Source organism: Buteo buteo, chromosome 10 (assembly GCF_964188355.1).
Source record: "Buteo buteo chromosome 10, bButBut1.hap1.1, whole genome shotgun sequence".
Classification (NCBI taxonomy): Eukaryota; Metazoa; Chordata; class Aves; order Accipitriformes; family Accipitridae; genus Buteo; species Buteo buteo.
Genome location: NC_134180.1, coordinates 13278966 through 13304973, shown reverse-complemented (window position 1 = coordinate 13304973; position 26008 = coordinate 13278966). Strand labels below are relative to the sequence as shown.

The 26008-nt window shown below is 38.0% G+C and overlaps 1 protein-coding gene across 3 annotated transcripts in view; it reads right to left on the bottom strand.

The window, feature by feature from the left end:
• Window positions 1-26008, bottom strand: part of PLA2G4A (phospholipase A2 group IVA) — an 85939-nt gene that overhangs the window by 4067 nt on the left and 55864 nt on the right. For all 3 annotated transcript variants that reach the window (XM_075038710.1, XM_075038711.1, XM_075038712.1), the window contains 10 exons: window positions 24222-24358; window positions 20067-20289; window positions 18514-18628; window positions 14171-14308; window positions 13764-13856; window positions 10800-10871; window positions 8498-8740; window positions 3130-3314; window positions 462-657; window positions 24-181 (listed from right to left, as the gene is read on the bottom strand). In XM_075038710.1, the coding sequence (XP_074894811.1) occupies window positions 24-181; window positions 462-657; window positions 3130-3314; window positions 8498-8740; window positions 10800-10871; window positions 13764-13856; window positions 14171-14308; window positions 18514-18628; window positions 20067-20289; window positions 24222-24358 (1560 nt within the window). The remainder of the gene's footprint in view (window positions 1-23; window positions 182-461; window positions 658-3129; window positions 3315-8497; window positions 8741-10799; window positions 10872-13763; window positions 13857-14170; window positions 14309-18513; window positions 18629-20066; window positions 20290-24221; window positions 24359-26008) is intronic.

Sequence of the window (26008 nt, the reverse complement as noted above, 5' to 3'; positions counted from 1 at the left end):
CCTTCCACGCTAGCAATACATACATCTATGTTATTGAGGGTGTTGAACTCCATTAGATCATGAAGCCTCTTGAAAGCCTCATTGGAATACTGGAAGTTGAAGGTAGAGAATGGTGTATTCGGATCATCAAAAATGTCAAAGTCTGCAAAATCCTTCTCTTCCTGTGTTTCTCTTGAAACACCTGCGTACAGAACAAATGTACGTCATAACAATCAGGCAGACACTTAAGTAAACCCCTGTACCTTCTGTATGGCAGATTTAGGGCTTTACAAAAATACAATCTAAACGTTAGGTGTGAGGACTTACCGTCTTATTTTTTAATGGCTCCTTTGAAATCCCTAACTACTACAGACAGACTTAAGAGGTATTTCAGAGACAAAACATTTCTAGTATATAATCAACAGCGCATTATAAAGCTTCAAAGGAACAGCTAGATTTAGCATCAGAAACTGTGTGCTAACCTGGAGCTTTGTCCTTCCGGAAGTTGATGTTGGCCAAAACAAAATGAATTATAGTTGGACAGTCTTTCTCTGAAGAGGTATCCTTTGGTTTGAAAACATAGCATTCCTTCATGCCCTCTCGATCAAATACATTTGGGTCTATTTTGGGGAAAGGAAGCTTGTTCATTTTGGCCCATTTTTCAGCAAGCAAAATTTCCTGGAAAGATAACAAAGACTCAGGTGCATATAAGCATCCACTGCAAAGTGAGATTTTATGTTGAGAGACACAGGTCAAAATGGTTACTAGAAGCAGTTTTATTAACTCATGCTTTTTTACAGCAGAAGGACTGATCAAGTCAATCTTTGTATAGATGACCCAGTATGGCAAACTGAGCACCTAATTCAGCCTGCCCAATCTTCACCACCTCCGGTGATTCACAGGAAGGAAAGAGTTGGTCTGCCACATAAATCCTTGGGTGAATTTACAGAGCTGACAGCTACACAAAACCATCCGTAATTTTACTTGCAAACTGACTATCAGTGCTATGGAAACCAATGAGAGTTAATAAACACCAATCCACACGTTGTTATGTTCAGAGTCACATCATAGCACAGAACAGCATTTGAAAGCACGTTAAGTAAAGAAGTAAGTCTGGAAAACAGGCTTTTTTTTCCTCGGGACAACTCAGTAAACAAAATAATTTGTAAATAATGACTCAAAAGTGTGTAATGAGGGTGTGTGAGAGGGAGGAGAGGGAAGGTCAACATCTTTAATCTTGGTTTTGAATGAAATAGGACCCTTCTTTGGGAAACTGTTTTGGATACACAAGAGATTAAAAGATAGTGGGTATAAAATGATAAAACAAGAGTAGAGTCATTGACTTCAGCTGGCTGATTTCCCTCTGTGATGGAGTAATAAAAGTATATTAGAGTGCTACCATAGATATAGGCCAACTCTTGAATTGGCATTTACTCATTGTAATGCAAGCAGAACCAATAGGATTGCACAGCCAGTAAACAAAACTGGTTTCTGTCCTTTAGGCCATTAGCATACAGCCTCTGCTTTTGGACTATACCTGTGTATTAGCTGGAACTACGTCACTCTTTTTATTATACACATATTTCCGCTTCAGAAATAATGAACCATTCCCTTCAACAGTGGCTTCATGAAAACTTAAGGCGCCATTTAATTTTCCCACCATTTTTCTTGCATAAAAGGATTTTGCCTTTTTAAAATTACGGTTTACAGAAAAACCTTCAGGATACCACTTGACTTCCCATCCATCTGTCCATGTTATGGTATGTTCCCCAAAACGACACAGAAAATTGCAGCTGATGGAGACAGAAAGCTCAATGCATAGGCTAAGAGTAACAGAGATGACTATACACAGCCTTTTGTACAGGCTCCATGTGCAGAACATCAACAAAGGGAGAAAAAAGATGTTTTAGAGGAGATGGCAGTGCTGTGTCAGTACATTTAGCTGATGAGGAAAATACTCAGTCATGACAAAAAAGGAGACAAATTCTTAAATAGAAAATTAAAGGAAGAAACAAACTGTGGGATTCAGTCAATTAAGGAAAATGAAGGATCTCAGCACTAGCAAGAGTCTTCTCAGTGCTCTATTCTTCCAAGTAGTCCCCAAGAGACCTAGAGATTACAGAAGTTACTTCTTTTTTTTCTCCTGAAGCTTGTTTTTCTTTGCATTTGACAACACTGATCTAGAGTTTGTTTTGCTCCTGCTGTTATTTTCTAATGTTGTTCGGGGGTTTTGTCCCTTGATAGCAAGAGGAAGGAAAAAAATATTCTGTTCTAATTGAAATTTCTCTGTAAAGCAACAAAGAATGCCAGTTGATTCTCAAACAGGCATGTTTTCTTGGTTTCCCTAAAAATTATTTTTAAAAATCCACTTGGGTTTCAAACAAATATTGCCTCCTTTTTGAGAACCTCACAATAGTCTCATAAGAGCTGCTTTTTCTCAGTTACGAAAATGATCCAACATTAAGCCTCTCTGATCAGCTGGAGCTGTCTCGATGCATAGGTTGTACAGGTCATACAGACTGACAGCTGTGCTTTCCACACCTGCTACAGAAAACAGCCCCATCATTTAATCCAGATTTTCTGTTGTTACTTTGCTCTGGCCTGAATGGATTTAGGAATCCTACTTAAACCAGTACTGGGATTGTCCTAGTGAGATGTAACTGAACAGTTAGCCCCACTTCCAAAATGTTATATATTTAGCAATACCAGAGTGACTGAGACATATTTCTGCAAGATGATGACAGAAAACCATTCATTTACACCCCAGCATCACAGAGAACAACTGTACAGAGCTAGAGTACTAGCACAATGGTAAATGACCGACTTAATTATTTAATACTGACATAAAATAAAATTCTGCAATTCAGTGTGAAGGCAAGACTTCCATAAAAACAACAGAGCTACTACTTCAAAAGAATTACATCAGCCTTCTTTGTTGTGTCAGTTGTCTCATGTGAGTCATGTCAACAGGAACTGAGGCTGAGTGCCATATTCTGCCTTGACGTGGAAACAAATTGCACCAATGCTGTCGATACAATAGCACTAAGGCCTTCTGGAACCATGAAATGTGCAACCAACCTGACTGCAAGAATACAACTGAGTCAACTTAAGTTTATGAACACAAAGAAAGGAATGGCCTATCTTACTCACTTTGAAAGGAGGACTGGAATCACTTGGCCTTGCTGAAAAATCAAAAGAGATGATGAGATCAACGCCTCTCTGAGGTCTTAAGATAAGTGGGTACGGCAGGTTAAATGTAAGCCCACTGTCCACTATATGAATCTTTTTGCTCTTCACATCTAATGGCTCATATATCCTCTCAAACTCATCAGGATCTGTGCAGAACAAATGAAGACAAAACAAAACAAAACAGGAACACAAGTTAAGAACCGAAATTTTGATGGGCTTTCTGGTGTTTCCCCAAGTACTGAAGATTCCACAGAATTTAAAATGCACAGTAACCCAGCAAAACTTACCATGAACTCATGCGTAACCTTAACTCTCAACAACTGGAGAATGAGGTAAAAAAACAGAGCTGGAAGGGACCTCAGTAAGTCAAGTACACAAACACCCTGTCCCAAGGCAGAAGGAGAGGTGGCTAGAGGCAAAACCAAAGGGGATAAATGCCCAGGTTTGACCCTAGCCTTCCCACCTTTACCCCACCATCCGTAACAACCAATATACAAAGGAAGGTGTTTATGGGATGTTAAGAGACATCTCCACAGTGTCCTATAACACCTGCCCAAATCTCTTCCCTCAGATTCCCCCCCAATCCCTCGGCCTTCCCAGCTCCTCTTCCCCAAATATCTGAAATTGGCCTAAAAAGCCTTGATGTGGCTCTGCTCTTGCATGATGCTTGTCTGTGTCTGCTTCTGTCCATTAAAATTAGCAGTATCAAGTCTTGTTTTTCAACCTACATCAAATCTCATGACCTCATTCTCACTACTATACTACAAACAAAAAGAAAGAGTAGCCCATATCTGTATCTGAAATCTAAGCATTGGGCAGAATTACATGTAAGCCACTTGCTGTTTTTACTGTCACATTATAGTATAAAATAGTCTCCTATCTCAAATGCCCAAACTGAGGTCTGAAGAAGATGATGTTTCCCCTTTAACATCAGTATTCCCTGGGGGCAGGTCAGGAAAAAACAAGCACTTTTTCATAACTGTCTTTGCACTTATCCAAGTCTCTGGATACTACTAAACGATCCCTGCAGTACTTAAAATTTTTCTACTGATGGTCTTTTCTTGCTCTAGATCTTAAAAATATTTCCAGTGCATCTTTTTCCCTTTTGACTAAAAACTAATGCTCATATCTGTAGAGGGCAGTGTAATCTAAGGAATGCTGAATAGAATAATGTAATTATTTCTTGTAAAATTAAATTTCCTAGCAACTACTTATTGGCAACAGAAGTAATCTGAAAAAAAGATATTTTAATGTGAAGAAAATCCATAAAAAATAATTCAAACTCTAGTTCCTATCATTTCAGGATCCATGAGAAAAATTTATTGTTATGAGCAGCAAAAAAAATCTCAGAACAGATATTTTGAGTTTTTATTTTTGTTATTATTTATTAGAGGGCACTTTGCTAAGAAATGAGGTACCAGTTTCCTAATATTTGCCTTGATTTCTAAGGAAGAAAACACTTTCAAATTATTGCCTATTGCAAAAGGGCTAAGTGTGTTTATAGACCTATTTTAGAACCAGATATATTTTGTAACCATGAATTAGCATAAATCAATGAAAATATATTAGTGCCTATAAAAATTCATCATAATTAAAAAAACACTGGTAAAAAATACTTACTACAGATCCTTTTATACAAGTAGACCAGTTTTGTTTTCCCCCTCCTTTTTTAAAGACAACATTTCAAACAAGATTTAACCCTTGTTCTCAATAGAATTTCTAAAAATTGTAAAAACATTTTTGTTCAAGTTTTGTATTATCTTATTTACAAAATTTTAATTTGAAAGCCAACAGTGATCCTTTAAACAAGAATAGTACCACCTATAATAACGTTTGTGATAGAAGTGTTACTGCTTACACAAACTTCCTACCAAAAAGGCATTGAAGAACAAGACGGTTCCTATTGCTTAGAACCTTCATGACTCTATAAATTTTATTATATTTTAAAGGATAAAACATCATAAATTTATAATGAACACATAGACTGTTTCTATTAGTCGTGCTTTTCTGTGATTACAGGAGAAATTCAACTTAAAGGTTTTTCTTTTTATTATAATTCATTTTAGAAGTACCTTTCTAATCTTTGAACTGAGAAGAAAAGTTCCAAAATGCAACTTGTGTCCATGTTATGGGGTCAGAATTCAAAAAGCAATTAAGATAATCCAGTGTTATTTTAACAACATGATTTTAAAGGCAGACTCAGCATGTAATTTGATTTGATTTACACAGGATCTGGGCCCAGAGGTCAGAAGCAACACACAATAGCCCGGTGAGACAAGGCAAGCAGGCAGACTGAACTGTGGTGCAGGACACTGCAGGTGAGTCTGCAATTGCTCCTGGGAGAGTTGTAACGTACAATAACCATCCCTGATGCTAAAAGAAGCGTCACCTACTCTATAGCCTGTGCTGTAGTTATTCTGAAGGGCTGGATAAGAAAGCTTTATTCTTTTTATAGTTTACAACACACGAATCCAGGACAATCATTCTATATACTCTCTAGCAGCCCTGATAAGTCAACCATCATTATTCATCGAACAGTATGGAGACCAAGTGGAGTATTTATGCTCTGAGAGCCTGGGACACTAATTTTCAGCCCATGTGGACTGCTTTTATGAAAGATGCATCCATATTACAAGAAGCTTTCAGTCCATCAAACAGCAAACTGGGAGAAGCACAAGATGTTTATGAGTACAGCTCTGTGTGAAAACAGCACAGCACGCCTATCTGATTTGCAGTAATCTGATACACAAACAGATATTAAGAATTGTTCAGAAATAAAAAAGACACCATGTTCTAGAGACCAAACTTTGTCACAGATGGCAGCTTCAATGGAAGTATGGGAGATGAAAAGGGCATTTGCTATTGACGTGCATCTACTACAACAGGGTCAACAAATACTGAAATAAGGAAGCAGAGATTATGAGTTATTTTTTCCCTATTGTTATTCACTTGGCATTTTCTCAAGTGATTTTGGTGTGTTGTAATATCAAGGCACAGAAACAGAACAACTCTGAGTGCATAATGAAATCATTCAAGGGGTGTAAAGTTTTAAAGCATATTTGAGATCAACTAAGAAAACGCTCAGCATAAATAGAATCCATAGCAAAGCAAAGCCAAGCATTATACTTTCAGATCAAGCAGCTGGGATCTCTGCTGTATGCACTGCAGACACTAAATTCAATCCTCAGTAATGACTGTAACATTGGCTTAGGCCTGCCACAGTTCATCCTCTGCAGTGCAACTCAGTGGGTCTAAAGAAGGTTTGAGACAACTGGAGATGTAAAGTATTATTTACGTCCTTTTTGATTCATCTGGTAATAAAGTCCTAAAGCAATTCAGACTTCTCTTTGTACTCAAGCTGTTAGGTAAACTGCTAGTGCTAGGAATAAATATGCAAAGCTTAAATGCAACCAGTGCCTTGGTAATATATAGTATTTTAAATTTACACCAAAGTTTCCTTTCTATCCACTCCTCTGGGCTCCTAGGCTCTTACACATATTAGCAAAATTGACAGCATTGAAATGTGGATACACCTATCACACTAACGAATGATTAAATTTTATATTAACTACTGAAATTTCAAGGGGTTTTTAACTGTTCCGGACCATAATATTGCAACTACTCATAGCTGTTAGATTTGAGTTGTTAGTTCAGGTTTATGAGTGTGGGCTTCAGCTAACACTAAAAAAATTGCAGTTATGTCAAACTTTTGCCAGACATTTTACTCAAAGAAATTTCAGGCACTCAAAAGTGATTGTCTCAGAGGTGCAGGCTCATTCTGTCAAACCAGCATTTTATTTCAATTAAAATTAACACTCAGGAAGTTGATAGTTGATTCTGAAGATTATCCACATCTTAATTATGCAAAATTCTCATCAACTGTCATTTTTTCCAAACATAAATTTACTACCCACTTTCCTGCCTCTTTTACAACTACTATAAATATTAAGATTACCCAGCTGTAAACACCTCTGAGATGATAAAAATATTTAGAAAGTGGAGTACAGATGGAAATTACTACACAACCACTCAAAGGGATTTGTTACATTAACAAATACACATTAGAGCGCGTCTGCTACTTAAGCTTTTAAATGACATCTGGTACTTACTATTGCATAATGACCAGCTAGGACAATCTCTTTCCTCTGAACAGAAAATAAGGGCTGAAGTGACTACTATTATTACAAGGGATGGTTGGTAGTGCTGTGCTGCTACACAAGAATATGGAGGGAACACCACTTTCAGAGATTTGTAGTTCGTCAGCTTGACGTCTGTCAGTAGTAATTCATAATAATCCAGAAACATTACAGTTTATATCACAGAAACTGTATGTGGAAGCTCCACCAAGTATGCATCTTCACTGTGACATAACTTCTATAGGGCAACTCACATCCTTAACTCAGTGCTCTGCTGTCTACTGAGGAAGAAAAAAAAAAGCACCAGTGCCAGAAGAATACTAAGAAATTAATTGGCTTTCACTGAGAGGATTGTAATGAACACTGCCTATAGCATATCTTCAAAATACTAATCGAATGTGATTCCTAATTCTTTGCAGTTACTGTTCCAGACACCATATACTTCATGGAGTGTGGGAAGATATTGAACTTCTTTTGCAAATTAACATTTTTCTGAAATTCTTATTTTCCATCTGCATTCCTGCTTCCTGCTTTAGCCCAACATGACATGTGGATGCATCTACCATCAGTCACACATGAAATGTGAATGCACCTGACAGATAGTCACACTGGGAAGAACATGGTGCCAACAAAGCAAGGATTTACAAGTAGAGAAGTGTGTTGTCTCTGCATATTTTCCAGAGGAAGACAAAGACAGCAGAAGAGCTACAAAATTTTTCAGAAGGGAAGCCCTACAGGAGAACACAGAAAGGTTTTATTTCCACCAGAAGGCTTAGCACCAATAAAAGAAAAGGAACAACACAGGATACCCTTTGTAGACGTCCAAGAGAGTAAGAAAGTGGCCTTAACAAAGGGCGTCATACACAAAAGCAGCTTGGTAACCTCTGCAAGCAATTCCTCCAAAACAAAGAGCCACTTCCCTTCCAAAAGATACTGAGTGTTCTGCACACTCTGACAGGGGACAGGAGAGGTAGGCAGCAGACAGAAGTCACTTTGTGGTGCCCTTTGAGACACCCAGTCACCTCACAACCTCTGCTTCTGATCAATAGTCATGATTGCCACTACAGAAACATTCTCCTGCCTTCAGGTACGTGCTGTTGTAAGCCTCATAGTTCCATGTTATCCCAATGAGAACTCACTGTTTCTGGTTTTACTAATGAATATGCAGCAACATAGGCTTTCTGTGAACTAACCTGCAACAGCTGCATCTAGTTCATCATCCTCTACCGACTCCTGAGTAAGAAGGTCTGCCAGAGGAGAGAGTGGGTAACAGCTGTTGAGGTTCAATCCCAGCATGAAGTTGTGCACTTTCCCAGCACGCCCTTCCCTGGTGTTGAAAAGGGCACTATCACCCACCAAAGCCATCAGCATTCGCTGCACCCAGCTTTCTTGGCTGCTGTTCTGATATTCTTGATTCGCCTCAGTATTTTCAGTGCCTGTAGAGGAAAATGAAAATAACCAATGGTGAGACAGTTAACGTATAAAGTATAAAACCAAGATTTCTGGGTCTACTAAAATAAAGGACCTATTAAAATAAAAGGAACTGGGTCATAACCTTCTTTCAAGGAGTCATGGACTGAACAAAGGAACTTTGCTACAAAGATTTCAGTGGAATGGAGAGAAACCATCCTCTTAAATTCACAGGCCAGTGAAATTTTCCATCTGCAGTATAGCTGTGTGGATGTGTCCATCAGGCAAATAGACTGGCAATGTGTTAGATGACCTGAGCTGGACTTACTTAGTCTGGATGGAAAGGGCAATGAGCATATGGCTTTATCTGTGCTAGCACCCAGAATGCAAACTCTCCTGGGCTCAGGGAACAGACTTGAGTCACCAAGTTCTATACTCTATGTAGACCTAAATTCATTTGGATGTGTACTGATACCCTTCTCCATCCTTTGCTGATTGCTAGAAAACTCAGCCTTCCTTAAGAAGGCAAAGTTAGTCTGCATGAAAGAGAATACTATAGCATGGGAATTTTAAAATATCTGAAAATATCCTTACAGTAAACTGTAGATTACAATCAATATCTGGTTTTAATCAACTAAAGAGTACAATGAAACATCCAGACTTAGATGTCTATAGCTAGATGTCGCAGTAAAAATGACTGGGATTGGCATCACCTTGCATTAGTAAACTGTCAAAACTTGACTTTTTGGGGTGTTCTGTAGAAGAAGGTAATTCAGGCTCAGGCCTGATCCTTTAAATCCAGCACTGAAATGTGCCTCTAATCCAGGCTTTAAAGGACTTGATTTATATATAAGTAGAGAGAAAGCAAGCATCAAACACCGCAAAGTTTAGAGGTTCAACATCTGTACAATAATATTCTATAGAAGTGAGAGGGATTGCCAAGTGTTTACAAATCACAGATTTGTAGGTTGTCCGCTATGGCTACAAACTATGAGAGAAATGTAGTGTTTTGTATGTAGTGTTTTGTGCTGGCTGTAGTGCTTAAACAGGAAATCCGCAAATAAACACAAAATGCAGTATCACCCTCTCCCTATTATTTTACACATAAGGGGAATTGAAGAAGTAATCATTTAACTGAGCTAATGACATAATTTCACTGTCTCATCACACAAGATTTTCTTTTCTTGTTGTAGATCCTAAAATTACAAAGAGCTGCATTCCCATCTTTGCTTTAGTTGTTAAAAACATAATCAATTTCTTCCGGTGAAAATCACTGCTGTGCCCAAAATTACCAGCAAATACAGAAAGCATTACTAGGATCAGACAGAGACCCTGACCAAAATCACAGAAATCCCCAGGTGGTTTAGGTACCTAAAGATAATTTTCAGTAGGATCTTTTCTTCCCACTGCCCAATGTTCCCTTGTGGTTGTGCCTCTTCTGGGAAACTGGATTTGGGCATTGTTTAAAATAACATGCCAAGCACTAGGAATTTCCTGTATCAGATGACATTTGTAAAGGTGCTAGAAGACATCTATGAACGCTGGAAACACAAAGTAAACCATTCTCAGGTAAATATTTGATCAAGGAACCCTTGAAAACAATGGATAGTATTAGTTTGCTGGGCTGGTAACAATTCGAACACACCTCTGAGCTTAGTAGCTTGCTGACAACAGACTTCTGGAGATCACTAGCTCAGCAAGCCTGATTTTTGGATATATGTGAAATTGCAGACCTCTGCGAAGCACTGTTGGGCTGACACCAAGACTGAAGATGTGTGGTGTGAGAGAATCATTTGCTCATCAGCTTGAGCAGGAGGCATGAAGTCAGGCCAAAGGCCCTCCTGAGGTCTCTTGTTCAACATTTCTCTATTTTACTGAGCCACTGGCTCCTTTAAGATCCTTGGCCTAGGTAATTAAGTTTTACCATTGGTATAAATGAGAGCAGAGCTCTCAGTTATAACAGACTATTGATAAGACTAAGGAAAACCGGCTATGGCTAATTACCAACATCCACAAACTTGACAATGCTACACGAAAGCTGATGAAAAAAGTAAACTATGAAATAAAATATGAGGATTTCCTTACCTTTTGGATGCTGTGATTCATCTTCACTGTCTGAACTGTCATTGCTTACAAGGTGCTTTAGCCTAATATTCTCTGTTGAAAGAAATATAAAATTACTTTAAACTGCTAGGGTTTAATTGTCAGAACAGCTAAGAATTTCAAAACAATTTGAGTCATGGAACTATCATAGTCTTCATAACAGAAAATACAGCTGAAGAGATTCAATCTGCAGTGGCCATCTCTATGTTCAGAATCTGATCAGAATATATTGGCTTTAGCCTGCAATTTTTGCAAAGCTCCTGCACTAAGCAGATAGCTGAAGGGCTGAGAAAACAAAATTTAATCCTAAAGCAGTACCTACCACTTACCTCTGCACCACATATCTGACACATTTCATTGACCTTGATTAAAATTTAGATGTATAGCTTCTGTCCTCTCAATAACTCCTAATAAACTAGGAAGACAATGTTAATTTCTGCTAATTAAAAAAAAAAAAAAAAAAGAGTAACACTTAACCTCATTCATACATATATAAATGGGTACCCTTAAAAATAGTGGGGGAAAAACAAAGGCCAAGATGGTTATGAAAGTTCTACTGGGTAATGTGTGAAAAATAAAGGCCAGTGCATTTACATGGGTAGAAAAGACAACAGTTTTCATCTCATAACACTAAGTGAGAGAAATAAAAACAGAAATGAGTGAATTTTCCTGGCAAAAATCTGCGTTTTGTTAGGGTTAACAGCTTTCTTTCCAAAACAACCACAAAGTCATCGTTAACTGTTCATTGCTATCTCAAGGCATTATTTCAAAGTCAAAATGAATACTGAAAAAGCAACACATTCCATTGCTCTGGTAAGATTTGTAGTGGAGGTGAATTCATGTGCTAATTGATTATAGGCGGGCAACATTATTTTCACTAATTATGGAGAGAAGCCCTTCTTGAAACACAGTAAATTTCCAATATTTTGTAAGCAGTCTCATCTTCAAAGCTTATATCCTACAGAGACTGGAGACAGGGGCTGAATTCCAGTGATGCAAATGTATCCAAGAGAAGACTTTTGAAAACTAAAACCCTTTATTCCCTAGTATAATGTATGCTAGGAATCACCTCTAACTGAAATTTGAAGCCAGTTGAAATAAACTGAATGAGGATTATTTCCTGATGAACTTGAACATTGTTTTTCCCATTAAAAATTGGGAAAAAAACCCAGCTACTTTTTCTCACAGAAGGATAATGTAGATGTTGGTCTCTGGTGGCATACCCCTGCTTTGGGCTGTAATTTCCAACAAATGCTGTAATTTTTACCAAATGCTGTAATTTTTACCAAATGCAGTATCAAAACAATGGCAATTACACTTGGCACTTTTTGCTTAAGTCTAAATCTAATTCCTATAAGCACGCCTAGCTGAAAGAGAAGATTGAAGGAAGAGAGAGTCATTATACTATCAAGTGTAAAAAACCACAGCTTTATGACCCTTGGTAATGAATACTGGATACAGATGACCACCACTGTTGCTTTTTTCCTGAAGAGGATTATGCCCTCTTAGACTTACAAACAACATTGAAAAAATCCCCACAGAAACAGAAGAGCTTAGTCATCGTGTATTTTTCCTTAAATACAACTTCTTTTTAATACTCAGTGGGTCCTCAATCACTGCTCAAATACCGTTAATGGACAAACACACACCAAAGACAAACACGTACAAATTCTTGAGCAATGATGTAGGAGACAGGTCAAATAAAAATTAGTGACCAAAAGAGGAAGCTAACCAACAAATGCAATTTTTGGACATCAAATCATTTCTTTAAAGCAACCCCTATGCAAAATTTATTATTTACTGCTCTAGGTGTGATTTACACATACTGGGTGCAACACTGGCTCTTCTGACGTTCACTGGCATTCTGCCATTCACTTTGGTGGTACCAAGGTTTCATTGGGACATCTTCAGCTCTGGTATTGTGGTTCAAGTCACACTAGTATTTTCATATCTAATCCCACATCAAAGCATATTTTTTAAATTATATGTCATATGACCCATGCATGAGAGAGAAAATTCTGTCTCTCAACATCTTAAAAAGCAGTAACACAGACTCTTCCACTACCAAATTTATTGACAGAGATTCTCCATTAGTAGGTGTTAACACTCATGAGTTGTATCAGAAATACGAATCTGGAGGCACAGGTCTCATTTTCATCCATAAATAAGTACATTATCAAACAGCTGAATACCATCTATTAGGAGGCAGAGACAGCTAAGGGGCTTGGGGTTTTTTTGTTGTGTTTTTTAAATTAATTCAATGTGCATTTTCTCTCCACGCTCTTCAGAAAAATCTGGCTGTCTAGTAAAATTTATTTATTGGTTATATATTTTCCTGCAATGCCGTCTTCTGAATAGGTAAAAAAGTATAAAAACCCCTTTCATTATCAACTGCGTTCTCAAATAAAACACAATAAAGTCTATTCAAACCAAGCTACAATTCTTTCCTTACAGTCATTATGCCATTTGTGCATTAGGAATGAAAACGAAATCATTAAATTAATAAGCAAAGGAACAGATACCAACAGGTGACTTGTGGTTAGAATGGAACAATCTAACAATCCAGAGATGATAAAACTTGGTTTTATTTTACTAATCCCTTGAATAATACAGCCCAGTGTCAAGAGACTACACAAGTAACTATTAAGTATTTGTCAGCTTCTGATCTCCAAAACTAGCGTAACAACACAAAAAAGGGAGTTGGATTCTTTTGACTTAATGAAAACAGTTGGATATATGCATGTGACTTTCAGTACCTCTGATACTGGATCAGAAACAAAAGTGAAAGAAAGACAATTACTAGCCCTCTTTCCCTGACCTCATCAGCATCTAGCAATTTCAGCAATTAAAGTTACTTGAATTCCACATTCTTAAAATTACTACCAGCAGAGTGCCATCCTTCCACAGAGAGTGCACTGAATCTTACTAGTAATTGTTTAATATTACCTAATTCTTCTTCCATGGTGGGACCTTTATTTTGAGAATTGGAGACGCCAAGCACTCTGTTAAATAATATAGAAAATGCACTGCCCCAGACGCCTGAAAAGGAAAAAGTAAAAAACATAAATGGAAGCAGTAGAAGAAAAAAAACATATACTGCACTGTTTAAGCAGTTGCTTGCTCTCTGAACACACCCCTGATTTTGGAACATGCTAAGTCATAAGTTCAGAGGTACACACCAGAATCGAAAAAACAGGGAATGCCAATCCACGTTTGTGAAATCTTTCAAATGGATGTCTTCCAACAAATTGAGAACCCTACTTCTTGTCTCACACTTTGTGTGATTGCAATTAGAAGCCCTTGTCCATGAACTGCTGAAATTATTTTAAAGTTTCTTTCTGTCACATACTCACCCATCAAGAAATGCAAGGGATTTTCACTATACTTCTTCACCACTGTCCCCATAAAAAATTTGCTTCCAAACAAATCAGGAGACATAAAAGTGCCATATTTTGCCATACCAATCTCATATGGACTGAATTCCACCCAGTCTGCAAAACAAGAAACAAAATGGTGTTTAGTTAGCAAACTCAACCTGAATAGAAACAGGATGAAAATACATAAATGAATGAAACCTCCATCCAAGCAAAGAGATTTTAGTTAAACGCGAAGCTAAATAACCAAGAAGAGTATCTCCTAGGTTGTGCAGAAGTCAAAATTTTTATTTCAAATGAAGGACAGTCTAATGTCTCAGCAGAAGAGGAATTCTTATTGTCATTCTCTCTCGTCACAACAAACTTCAGTGAAAAAATATGAGCTTGTAAAAACAGAAGTATAAAAGTAGTGATCACGAATGAGAAAAAATGACATCTGGTTTTCATCTCATGCTTCAATATGATTCCCTGTCACATGAAATGCAACATGGTTCTAAGTTCCAAGTTTCTTTTCTTTCACTGTGATCCTATGAAAAACGTGGAGGGCAGTAACAAAGGTGGAAGAAAAATTATTTAATATCACAAAAGTTGTGAAATATTCTAGGAGAGGCATTTGGATTCCAACAAAACCGTAAGTTTCTAGTGAAATCCAATAGGAAAAGGCAAAGCTGAGAGGCAGCTGAGAAACTTACTAATACCAAACAGTGCCAAACATATTTTTGAAAGTACATGCCATTTTGTGGAATAGAGAGATCAATAAAAATACGGAATAAAATGTTCAAATGCATTTTCTGATCTTAGCAGAAAATTTCAGAAGTTATTTACATTCTATAATGTATGACTTTTTTGAAAATGGATTTTAGCTGATTTTGAAATATTTTCTTTGATACCAGTGGAATTGCTTACATCAGAGAATTCATTTCAAAAAGGGAGCAATAACAAAAAATACCCTACATTTTTAGTATTTCACCCATTCATCCATTTTATCTTTGATACTTTTAGTACTGATTGATTTGACTGCTTCTATAAACAAATAAGAAATAATTCTGAAATAGAAAGGCAAAAGAAACAGCTTTGAAAAGTCCCCCAAAGTCACAGGATTCCATCCACTCCTCAAGATATTCAGTGTTTCTCTTGAAATGTTAAGCATCAGGTTAACCACTCGTCCTGAAAAGGAAAGATTTAATCAAGACTGCTGAGAGTTTTGTTTCATGGGGCAATGCTTATCTATGCTAAGTCAAATACAACATCCTACTTTCCAAATAAACCACCCACAAATCTTCACATTTATTGGAGCAGAAGGAAATTCCTTTGAAGACCCAGTCCAGGAATTTAATGGTATTTCCCTTTAGATATATAAACAGGAATTGGCAGACGTATTCAGAACCATGCTGACAGCAAAACTGAATTTAGATTTAGAATTAATTTAATCTGTGATAGTCCGCTTTCATTTTGTATTTGCACTGAAGAAGATGATTTTGCAAATCACATATCCTGCTTAGGGAAATAATTCTGCTTTAAAATTGAAGGGCTTCAGCATTAGCTTCTGCCATTTCAGAAGCTCCTTGAGACAGTGGCCATTTAAATGAGCAGGACTTGATGTCCCAAGAGACAAGAACTCTATACCAAGAGAAATACATAATGTTGATATCCCAGTAAACCAGGCTAGTTTCTTGGCTGTGGCTTAATCCAAAATGTAAAGTCAAACCTCTTAGCTGTGCTCACTGCATTTTGGATGTGGCCTTGATGTAAGTTCGATCATAACTCTACAGTGCTTCATACCAGCTGAAGATGCAACAGATTTTTCCTGTTCTCAGGAGGGAAGACAGAGAGGTAATATTTTGCCAACATTAAGCATTTGGCAGATTCAGGATTGGGCATATATATGCATAGACTGTATTCACACATTGAGACCGGATTCACTTTACAGTCCAGCCTTGCTGCATGCAGGCAGATCAAAACCACATAACCAATCCATATGTGTGATGAACATGGCTAACCAAGCACCGACTGAAGGATCCCTCCGAAACCTGGAGCGTGGGTTCTGAGTGCTAAGTATCCATACCTCAAGGCAGCCCTGCTTCCCAAAGGAATTCTGTAGCACTTACTGATATGGAGTGACACACACACTCACCCTCTCACAGACATAAGTTTACTATCATGATTTTCAAGAGCAAAACCCCAGTCCAAATTTTGACTGGTCTGGCATTGCAGCAGCAGCAAAGCTGGTGAACAAGGCTATTAGGGGATGGAAGCACGCAATACCAAAGCCAAACATGAAATTCCACTCCCCTTTTTAACACTGAATATCAGTACCTTCAGGTAATTTCTTATCATTAAAGAAGCTATAGTAACTAAGAAAAAAAAAAAGCTGTCTTTAACTAAATCACTGTAATTATGTTCAGTTAAAATGATTACTGCAGTTCTGGGTATGGCCGGCACCACCTGGGTCAAAAATGCTATTGGTAGAGAAAACATGCAGAGCCTGGGGCATGAAAGCTATTAGCAGCTGCATGAAATCTTGCACCATCACTCCCAGAAGGAATGTTATCTGATATAATTAATGCATTTCAACTTGAAACAACATTAAAGATCTCACCTACATCTATAATCTAGTAAATAAGAAAGTGTAAAAATTTCTGTTAAAAACTTACTATATATTTCACATCAAGAATAGCTGTTCCATTCTAAAAGGAGAAAAAAAGTTTACAATAGAAATGATCAAGATCTAGCATCCTATACAATGATATAGATGATAGCCTCAAAAAAGCAAAACCAAGATCCATTGGCAGAGGCAATACCTTTTTTAGTCCAATTGGTAAGGCTAGAGAAATTAGACCAGCCTTCAGGTGTTTCTGGTCTTGCTTAGAGAAGGTCATTATTAACTAAAGATAATTTTGTTTTTCAAACAGTAAATAAGTAACCCAAATAAAATTTTTCAGAAAACAGAAGCTCATCAAAAACCAAAATACTTTATTTTCAAAGAAAAAGGTTTCAGTTTTCTAAGGAGGAAAGTAGACTTCTCCCATGAAAAATTTAACCTAATTTACAACCTCATTTTCCATTATGAATGAAGTTTTGACAGCAACTGTTCCAAATAACCTTTTTAGGAAATGTGGATACAATGTCTGACTTATAAACCTCAGGCAAGTCACTTGGTGTTTCCCTTCTCGGTCTTATATATAACTATATAGATAACATATCCTTTTCTTTGTACAGCATCTAACACAATTGGACCCAATCTCAAGGCTACTAGATGGGATTAAAACCTATGGAATAAATAAAAGCAAAAGCCCCTTTTGTGTTACCAACAGTACTCCACACGGTGCAAGAAGTAAAAAAGAGGTAGTATATCTAATTTTTTGTTCAATTCTAATTTCACTCTTCTTAGAAAGAGGAATAATCCTGTATGACTGAAGACATTTCCCTTTACCTGTTTGATAAACTAATGTTAAGCAGCTTTCTGCTGTTGGAGAAACACCAGCTTTCTTTTCGTCTTGACTCCTGCAATGCACTTAGCTACTTCATGAATAAGCAACACTTTTCAATTGGTAGGGAATCTTTTTTTTTTTGTAACATATAGAGAACAAAACTTGGCCACCACTTAACATTTCACAGAAACCTAAAGAGGCTGTTATGGTGTTAGATTTATTTTCAGGTAAAAAAAAAAAAAAAAAAGCTTACAAAATGGTCTAAGAATAAGTCTCCAAACCCAAGAATGATGGAGAAATAAAAGGCCGTTGACCTAAAGCACAGTCTGTTTGTCTTTCCATGGACAGGAAAAGATGCATCTTCAAAGCCAAGAAAATGCTCAGTGGTATGCCATGACGAATATGTCCATTTGATGCCTGTTCTCCGCAGCCCTGTAACCCTGGTGTAAGTAGTGCACCAATCGAATAAGTATCCACCTACCTAAGTATGTGATCCCTTATCCCTGAGTAACTTCTCATTATCAGACTCTACTGTCAGATTTCCAGAAACCACTGAACACCAATGTATCCACTTCCCAGTCATTTTTTAAAACCCACCAGAACAGTCCTTATGATGTGCCTGATATCCTTCAGCATCACAGCTTCCTATTCTTTTTATAAATCAAAATCTCCCTGTATTCAGTTCATAACAATGCAAATTTTGTTAAGCCCCAAAGAATGTTTCATATAATGGCAAATTCCTTCCTAATCCTTGCCATAAGACTAATAATTTCAAAGTGGACCAAGTTGCAGGATACAACTATTCTCTGAAGTATTAAAAAAAATAGGCTTTTTTTTGGCAGCGATGCACTCCTTTTCACAAGTGACTCAGTACACAGATTGAAAACATACCTGCAAACATAAGCTCTGAGACATCTGGTTTGACATGGAGACAGGTAAAGAGTGGGAGAGCACATTGTGCATTATTGATTTTCTCTTTCATGTTGCTCAAAGTGGTGTCCATTCTCTGCATGAAAAAGAAAGACATTACATCCGAACGGATCCTATGAAGGCCTGCTGATATTTGGGAGACTACTCATTTCTCTGAAATTCTCAAAGAGAAGAAAAATGGACAAACTCCGTTACTTCCAAGAAAAACAGAACAGAAGAATTTGTAAAAGGAAGTAATCTGCTTGAATGCCTTTTAACTGCACAATTCAGGAAGGAGGGAGTGGGAAAAGACATGATAGGAAGATTAAATAAGCATGTGTTACAGAATCCAAAATAACATGGCCAAAAAGAAAACAGTAGTGTTGGACAAAGCAATTTCTTTCCCTCTGCTACTGTAAAAGACTAAAACAAGGAAAAATCCCTCTTAGGCAGAACCGCCATTAATGATCATGTAATGTTTTTCAATCTGTGCTGTTCCTGAAAAGTCAGCAAAGATAACTAGGAAAAGCAAATGGACTATTAAGAGGCTTACATTTGCTAACAAAGGATCTGCATCTCCCCCAGAAAATATTCTGGCGTCTGCAATCTAGAAAGACTGAAAGTCATTATGACATAATAGTACTAAGATGTGTTATCTGTGAATAACCAAGACCCTTATTTCCATTTTTCCCTGATTGTGTCAGGTTCAGATTTAAGCTTAATGTCTGTGCATTTGTGTAACTCCTTAGTAAACAGGGACTTCCAACCAACCCCACATGATCATTAACACCCCTTCATCGTCAGAAACTTAGCTTATATATCACAATTACTAAAAGCTGTGTTGACTGTTTTTCAGTATTTTAAAGTGTTCAAAACCTAATGGCAATGTATACTCATGAAAGATACGCGTGTATAAAACATGTCTGTGAATCTATTAACACATTTTAATCTTGCCATAAGACCAAATCCAAATTCTGCTCACCTGACTCATTTGAAGTCTGTGTGCCTGATTCAGTCAATTAGGATTTTTCAATAATAAAATACAACAGTATGAAGACCTCCTATTGTCCCATTTCTCAGAAAAACAAGTAATAATAAATAAAGACGTGGATCTTCCACCTTGAAATTAGTATTTTTTTAAGCAAATGCTGCTTTTCTTATAGCAAAATGTGCATAAAGAGGTTACAACACTTTGTAATTTTTTGTTGAAATTGCTTGAGCAGTAATTTTAATGGATGATACACAATGTTAAGAGCTTGCTACAAGTACCCAGCAGTTGAGCTCATTTCTGTTGCACATAAATGCATCATGTTTTCCTGGCTCTTAAAGAACTGAGTACCATTCAGAAACATGTCCCAGAGCAAGGAAAGCATTTTACAAGTTTCTTATCCAGTATCTGTTCAGCTATAACTTTAAATATTCCTATTGCCAAACATGCTTTGTTAAATGTTACCAAGGTCATTTCAAAAGAATAGTAACAGCAGTTATTACACAATAGTTTCACAACTCTAATAATCATAAAAAAATGAACTCACATTATGGATAAGTGTTTCACCTATTAGCATTCCAAAGATGTCTGTGAAGGTGACAGGCTGCCCTGAGCTTTTCTTATTCCACAGTGCTTCAATGTAGCGTTTGACTTTCTGAGGAGTGAGCAGCAGAAGTGGGTTGTGACTCACAGAGTTCATCAATTCTTGATTAATCTCTTTCGGTCCTTTTTCTGGAAAATCTGGGTGTGAATACAAAGTTGACATGTACCTGCAATGGAAAATAGGCTCTGTAAGTATCAAACCCATGTTCAATGTCAGCTGCCTGAAATGTACAATAAGCTTATAAATAATTTGATACAATTACTGATTAAATCAGATTAATTTACTCACCATTTATACAGTAAATTGTCATTTCCTTTTTCTCAAGGCATAGAAAGCTAAACAATTTGTTTTATAAGGTGTTCCTCATTTATCTGTTTAAGGGATAATGGACAGAATCATCAAAGCTGAAAACAGCACTTCTCAAGTTGTCACAGAGCACCTAAATTTGGCAGACTGGAGGTCCTGTAAGTATATACATGCAGTTCTTTCACTCTAAGATGTACCTCTCTCTGTCACTCTCCAGTTCATTATCACTATTAAAAAATTCCTAAAATATATTAGTATATGGTATGCTTTCCAGGATCTAGATGTTTTCATAATAAGGTGAAGCACAATAACTACAACCTGTGCAGAGATTTAATTGACTCTGACAATTCAGAAGAGGTCTATCAGGCAAATCTTGATTTTGTCACTGAGTAACTCTGGAAACTGAAGTTTTGTTTACTCAAAATAAAGTTTAGACACACATGCAGACAACTGTGGTTTGCACTTGGTTGGCTTAAGTAACACTATGGGTGAAAAATCAAGATAGGCCATATTAATCTACTAGATGCTCATTTCACTATTATTTATTCAATTAGCTGGCTCAGGTATACATACCATACTGCAGGCATAATTCTGCACAGCAGTGAGATACACACTGTGCACGCTTGGCCCTGAGATCACAGCCTGGCAACTTACTTGACAGCATGATGCACCCTGTCACATGCATGATGTAAGAACTTGATTCATTAGTCCTTACGCAGTCTCTAAAGCTTAGCACGCACGTCAGTTCATGGGTGGAACAAACACAGCAGCAAGCTTCCATGTAAGCAGAGAAAGGAAAACGCAGGATGAAGAATTCAGTACAAGGTTGAAGCAAGATGACAGAAACCATTAGGGAGGTAAGTGCATTGCTCCAAGGTTAGGCATGCATCTGAGCAAACAAGCGAAAACCTGCCTCTCCCACCAGGAAAGGTATTTTCCACCCTCCAGAAGAAAGAAAAGAGCATTATTCCCAAGTAATAGACTGCATGGAAAAAAAGAAAAGAAAGGGAGTGTCAAAGTGTCAATTTATTTATTCATCAAGGAAGAAACAGTTGAATAGGTGACATCACCAAGACAGCAAAAGCAAATTTGTTCAAATATAACTGTTTCCAACATATGTTTCTGACTGAATCAGTTCAGATAATCTTGCTATTTTAATAGAGATTTTATAGGCTTACATTAGATCAACTATGTATTCACACCTGGGTTTTCCCAAAAAAGGACCTCATGGCCAGCTGACTGACATCTTTTCAGAACATGGACTACATACCATTCCCTAGAAACACAGTGAAAATTTTTCACGCTACATTGCACTATTCAATTGCTCTTCATCCAGCCAAATGGTATCTTCCACTTTTCACAAATTTGACAAAAGTACATCCAGGTCTCTCAATAGACAGTGATAAATCTGCCCCCCCAATCACTAGTGATAGAAAACCCAGGTTCCAGGGATGCCAACCTTCTATAGTCCCATCTAAACGAGAAACTTACTCTAGTTCATAGACACTTCTGGCATTTCAAAACCTTCTGGCATGCTGAAAGCTTTCTATCTAGCCTGGGAAGGAGGAAGCAAGCTTCACACAAGTTAAAAGTAATTGAAAAAAAAGCCACACAAGGAATAGAACAGATCATTATCTATTTCAAAAGAGTTAACAACTTTGGGGTTAGAATATTTCCTTAGAATGTGTGAACCAAAATTCATGTGCTTCCTTAAACCAGGGGATAAAACTCATCCCAGGCAGATTCCCTGCTCATTTATATTTAGCTATTCCAACAAAAGCCTTTTTCCCTTACTCTCGAAGAAATGAGACATTCATATAATCTTGTAATTTAGACTGGAAAGAACCTCGAGGTCTCTATTCCAAATTCCTGCTCAATGCAAAGCCAACTTAAAAGTCGGATCAGGTTGCTCAGGGCTTTGTTCAGTCAAGTTCTGCTTTCACATGAAGTATTCACTGAGTCACACAGACAGAGGATGACACCTTACCCAGACTAGTCAAGTAAGGATGGGGCAATACATTCAAGTGCTTGACCATTCTCACTGCAAAATAATTTTCCTAATAGCTAATCAAATTTCTCTCGCTGTAATTTATGGCAATTACTCCCTGTCCTTTCTCTGTGCATCTCCAAAAAGAGTCTTCTTTACAGCTACTCATTAGGTAGCTGAAGATAACAGCAAGATCTCCCACCACCACTACCTTTGCCTACTCCTCAAGGCTGAACAAATCCAGCTGCCTCACTTTCTCAAGTGCTCTGGTCCCCTAATTGCCTAGGTGGTACTCTGACGGAATTAATCCAGTTTGTCAACACCCTTCTTGTACTAGGTGGCCCTAAACTGGATTCAGATGCAGCTCCAGTATTCAAACTGGTATGGTTATGATAAAATCGTATTTTGTGACATTTGGGATATTCCCTTGAAAAGTTCAAAATTTTCTTAGGATGTAACATCCTCTACTGCAACCTCATCCATTGACATTAAAACCAAGTTTTAGACAAAAAAAAAGAGGTCTGCAATTTTTCACTTAATGAAAAAAATGTAGTGTTAAGGAGTCTAAACAGTTAAGAAATTTGGACTGAATTTGTCAAATGTCTTTGGCTGATGAAAATTATACAGCTTTTAAATATGTTACATCATTTCATTTAAGAAACATCAAAACAAATAGTTTCAACATTTGTAATAAGTGTAATTTAGGACAATTTTTATAAAAGCCAAGAAGACAAAAGGCTGCAGGTTCATAGCACTGGGCAGAGAAAAGAGAAATCCTCTCATTCAGAAGAGTAGTTGAGGCAGACATAATACTGGGGTTCAAAGCATTCTCCTGCCTACAAAACCCTAAGCTCATAATGGCCAGAGAGTGCCTTTCACACAGTGATGTCACTCTGATTTTCTCCTGTTGCTGTTATTCCTGTTAATGGTCTGAAGTATTCATTGAGTCAGACAGAAGGACATCATAACTATTTGATTAGGGCATTCTCATTGAGACATCTTTGAAGATTTTTAGCCCCATTTGATAACAAACTATTTTAAAAAACAATGTAATTTCTAAATTAAACAGTGACAATAGGAGTGATACAAGGCAATCCATAGCAGGATGCCCTGCAGCATGGCAGTCAGTCGGTATTCATTCCTACAAGCTGAAATACAAATTTCCTTATGGTAAGAAAGAATCAGTGAACAGGTCCTAGACATCCCCAGTAAATCCACTAAGAAGGGGACTAATGAGTTTAAAATGGAGCAAAAGACCTTTCAGTGACTTTGAGAATCTCTGAAAATTTCCCCAAAAGTATACAATCCATTTTGGGTTGAATGAGTTGTCATCTTCAAATCACAGAGAATTATTTTTTTTTCATTTCATCAGGAAAATAAAACAACACGAAAAATATTTTGGATTTACACCAACAGCTTGAATTCTTTATTTTTGGTTATCAAGATGACAGAATCAGTTACACAGTCCTAGTACATACAGTATTGGCTGTTGATACAGAAATGTGGGTGCATATGTGTAGCACCCCTTTTCATCCATTCCTGCTATCAAAGCTCCTGGGAAGATCACCTGGAGACTGAGCTGTCCTCACCCTTCAAGGCATTCTGAAATACCTCCACCAGCAGACTTGCTCCACTGACTCGCTATGCTGCAAGATAGCTGCCTCCATATGTCTTTTCTGTACTGATAGCGTATGCCTAAAATTTGCTGTGAATTATAACCTTAGAAATAAAGTCAAGTCTCATGAAAATTCATTCTTGAACTTCCTGAAGAAAAACTGAAGAAAAACAAAAGAAAAAACCCTTACCACGTGGATCCTGAGAGACCAGCAATGTAAGTCGCACAGTCTAAAACTCCTGATTCATAAAGTGCTTTCATGACTCCAGCAAACCCTACCATGGCACGAAATCCACCTCCTGAACCCAGTATCGCTATCACTGGTACCTGCATAGATAAGAACAGCATATCACCACAACAATTCTGATAAAGACTTAAAAGCAGTAAATAAACAACATTCATCAGTCACTGGTCAAACATACCAGCCTTGTGCAATTAGTAGGTCACCATCCAGAGATCCTCACAGCAGAGAAGAAACCTGTGCTTTTCCAAACCTGTGCACAAAAGTTCTAACAAGCCAAAAAGAAGGTATTCTGCAGTCCTTTAGTGGTACGTGTGTAAGAGAATGGCAAGATACTTTAATAAATCCCTTTGAGATATGACTTTTAAACACTGTATGTAGAATGGAACAGTACTGTAATCCCACCCATGAAGTTACTTGTCCCTCTTAGGTTCTCTGGGCCCAAGGGCAATGTATAATATCTGTATGTCATTTACTCAGTCCCATCTGCTTCACAAAGAGCTGGATAGCAAGAGTACTTTTGGATTGCAGTATGGGAGGAGAGCACTGCCAATCATGAGCAAGGGAAGCCAGGAACCAGCTGGCAGCATGAGAGGTTCTGCCAAGGTGGAAAATTCACGGAGGGGCAGAGCAGACTTCCTTCCAGCTTCCTATTTATCTTGTACCTAGGGACCATGAGCAACCAGAAGGTGCAAAACACTTGGCATGCAGGGACATGAAGGGAAACTAAATGTGCCTAGTACCCATGCAGGCAAGAAGGAAGATATGACTGAGGCAACACAAGGGCAGGAAGAAAGCCTGAATTCCCAGGAGAGAGGAAGCTGCAAGCATGCTACTTCTGGCAGTGAGAGAAGTCTCCCCTTCCACCTGCAGCTCTTTGCCTTATTTCAGAGCCCTGGTGACAGAGAAGGAACAAACACTGTCAGGGAGGATTTTGGACCAGATATCACAGGTTACTGGATAAGAAACAGTGCTACAAAGTGACAAGCACAGTAGCTGATGACTCCCTCTTCCATGGGACACAGGCCAACCTGCCAGCCAGGCTGATTGTTTAGGGAGGTCTGCTGCTTGCCTAGACTCCAGATCCATGATGGCACGGAGAAATGGCTGAGTCTCACCTGGCCTTCCAGATGCTACTCCTCGCTGGTCATCCATGTGGGCAACAGTGATAGAAGCAGGGGAGAGAGACCCTGAGCAGATGAGAGGTGCCCAGATGAGTAAGAATAAGGGGCACAGGCACCCGAGGCTGTAGCCTGGTGACTTGATCTTTCCAGTCTGGAAGACAAATGGCTCAAGCAGATGCTATCAGGTGCAGGTGGTGTCACTAGTGAGACTCTTGGCTTCCTGACCATGAAGCCTTGCTTGCTGGTGAAGACGGCCCATGGGAAATAAAGAATCCACCTGACCAACAGAGTGAGGAACAAGTTTGTGAACAGACTTGCTAATTTAATGAGGAAGACTTCAGACTAACTTCAATGACAGGGACCTAAATGAGCAAAGGGTGCAAATGTTCCAAATGCAGGAGGAATGCATGGGCTGAAGTTAGTAGTGAGACCTGCATGTTCCTGCTCAGAAGGAAGAGTGTTCAGAGGCTTACCTCAAATGTCTCTATATTAATGAACAGAGACATCAAAAAAGAAAAATTGGAAGTTCAAGTGCAGTCACAGGTCTATGACACAATCAGAATGCCACAGACTTGGTGGGACAGCACACATGCCTCGCACACTGCTGTGGAT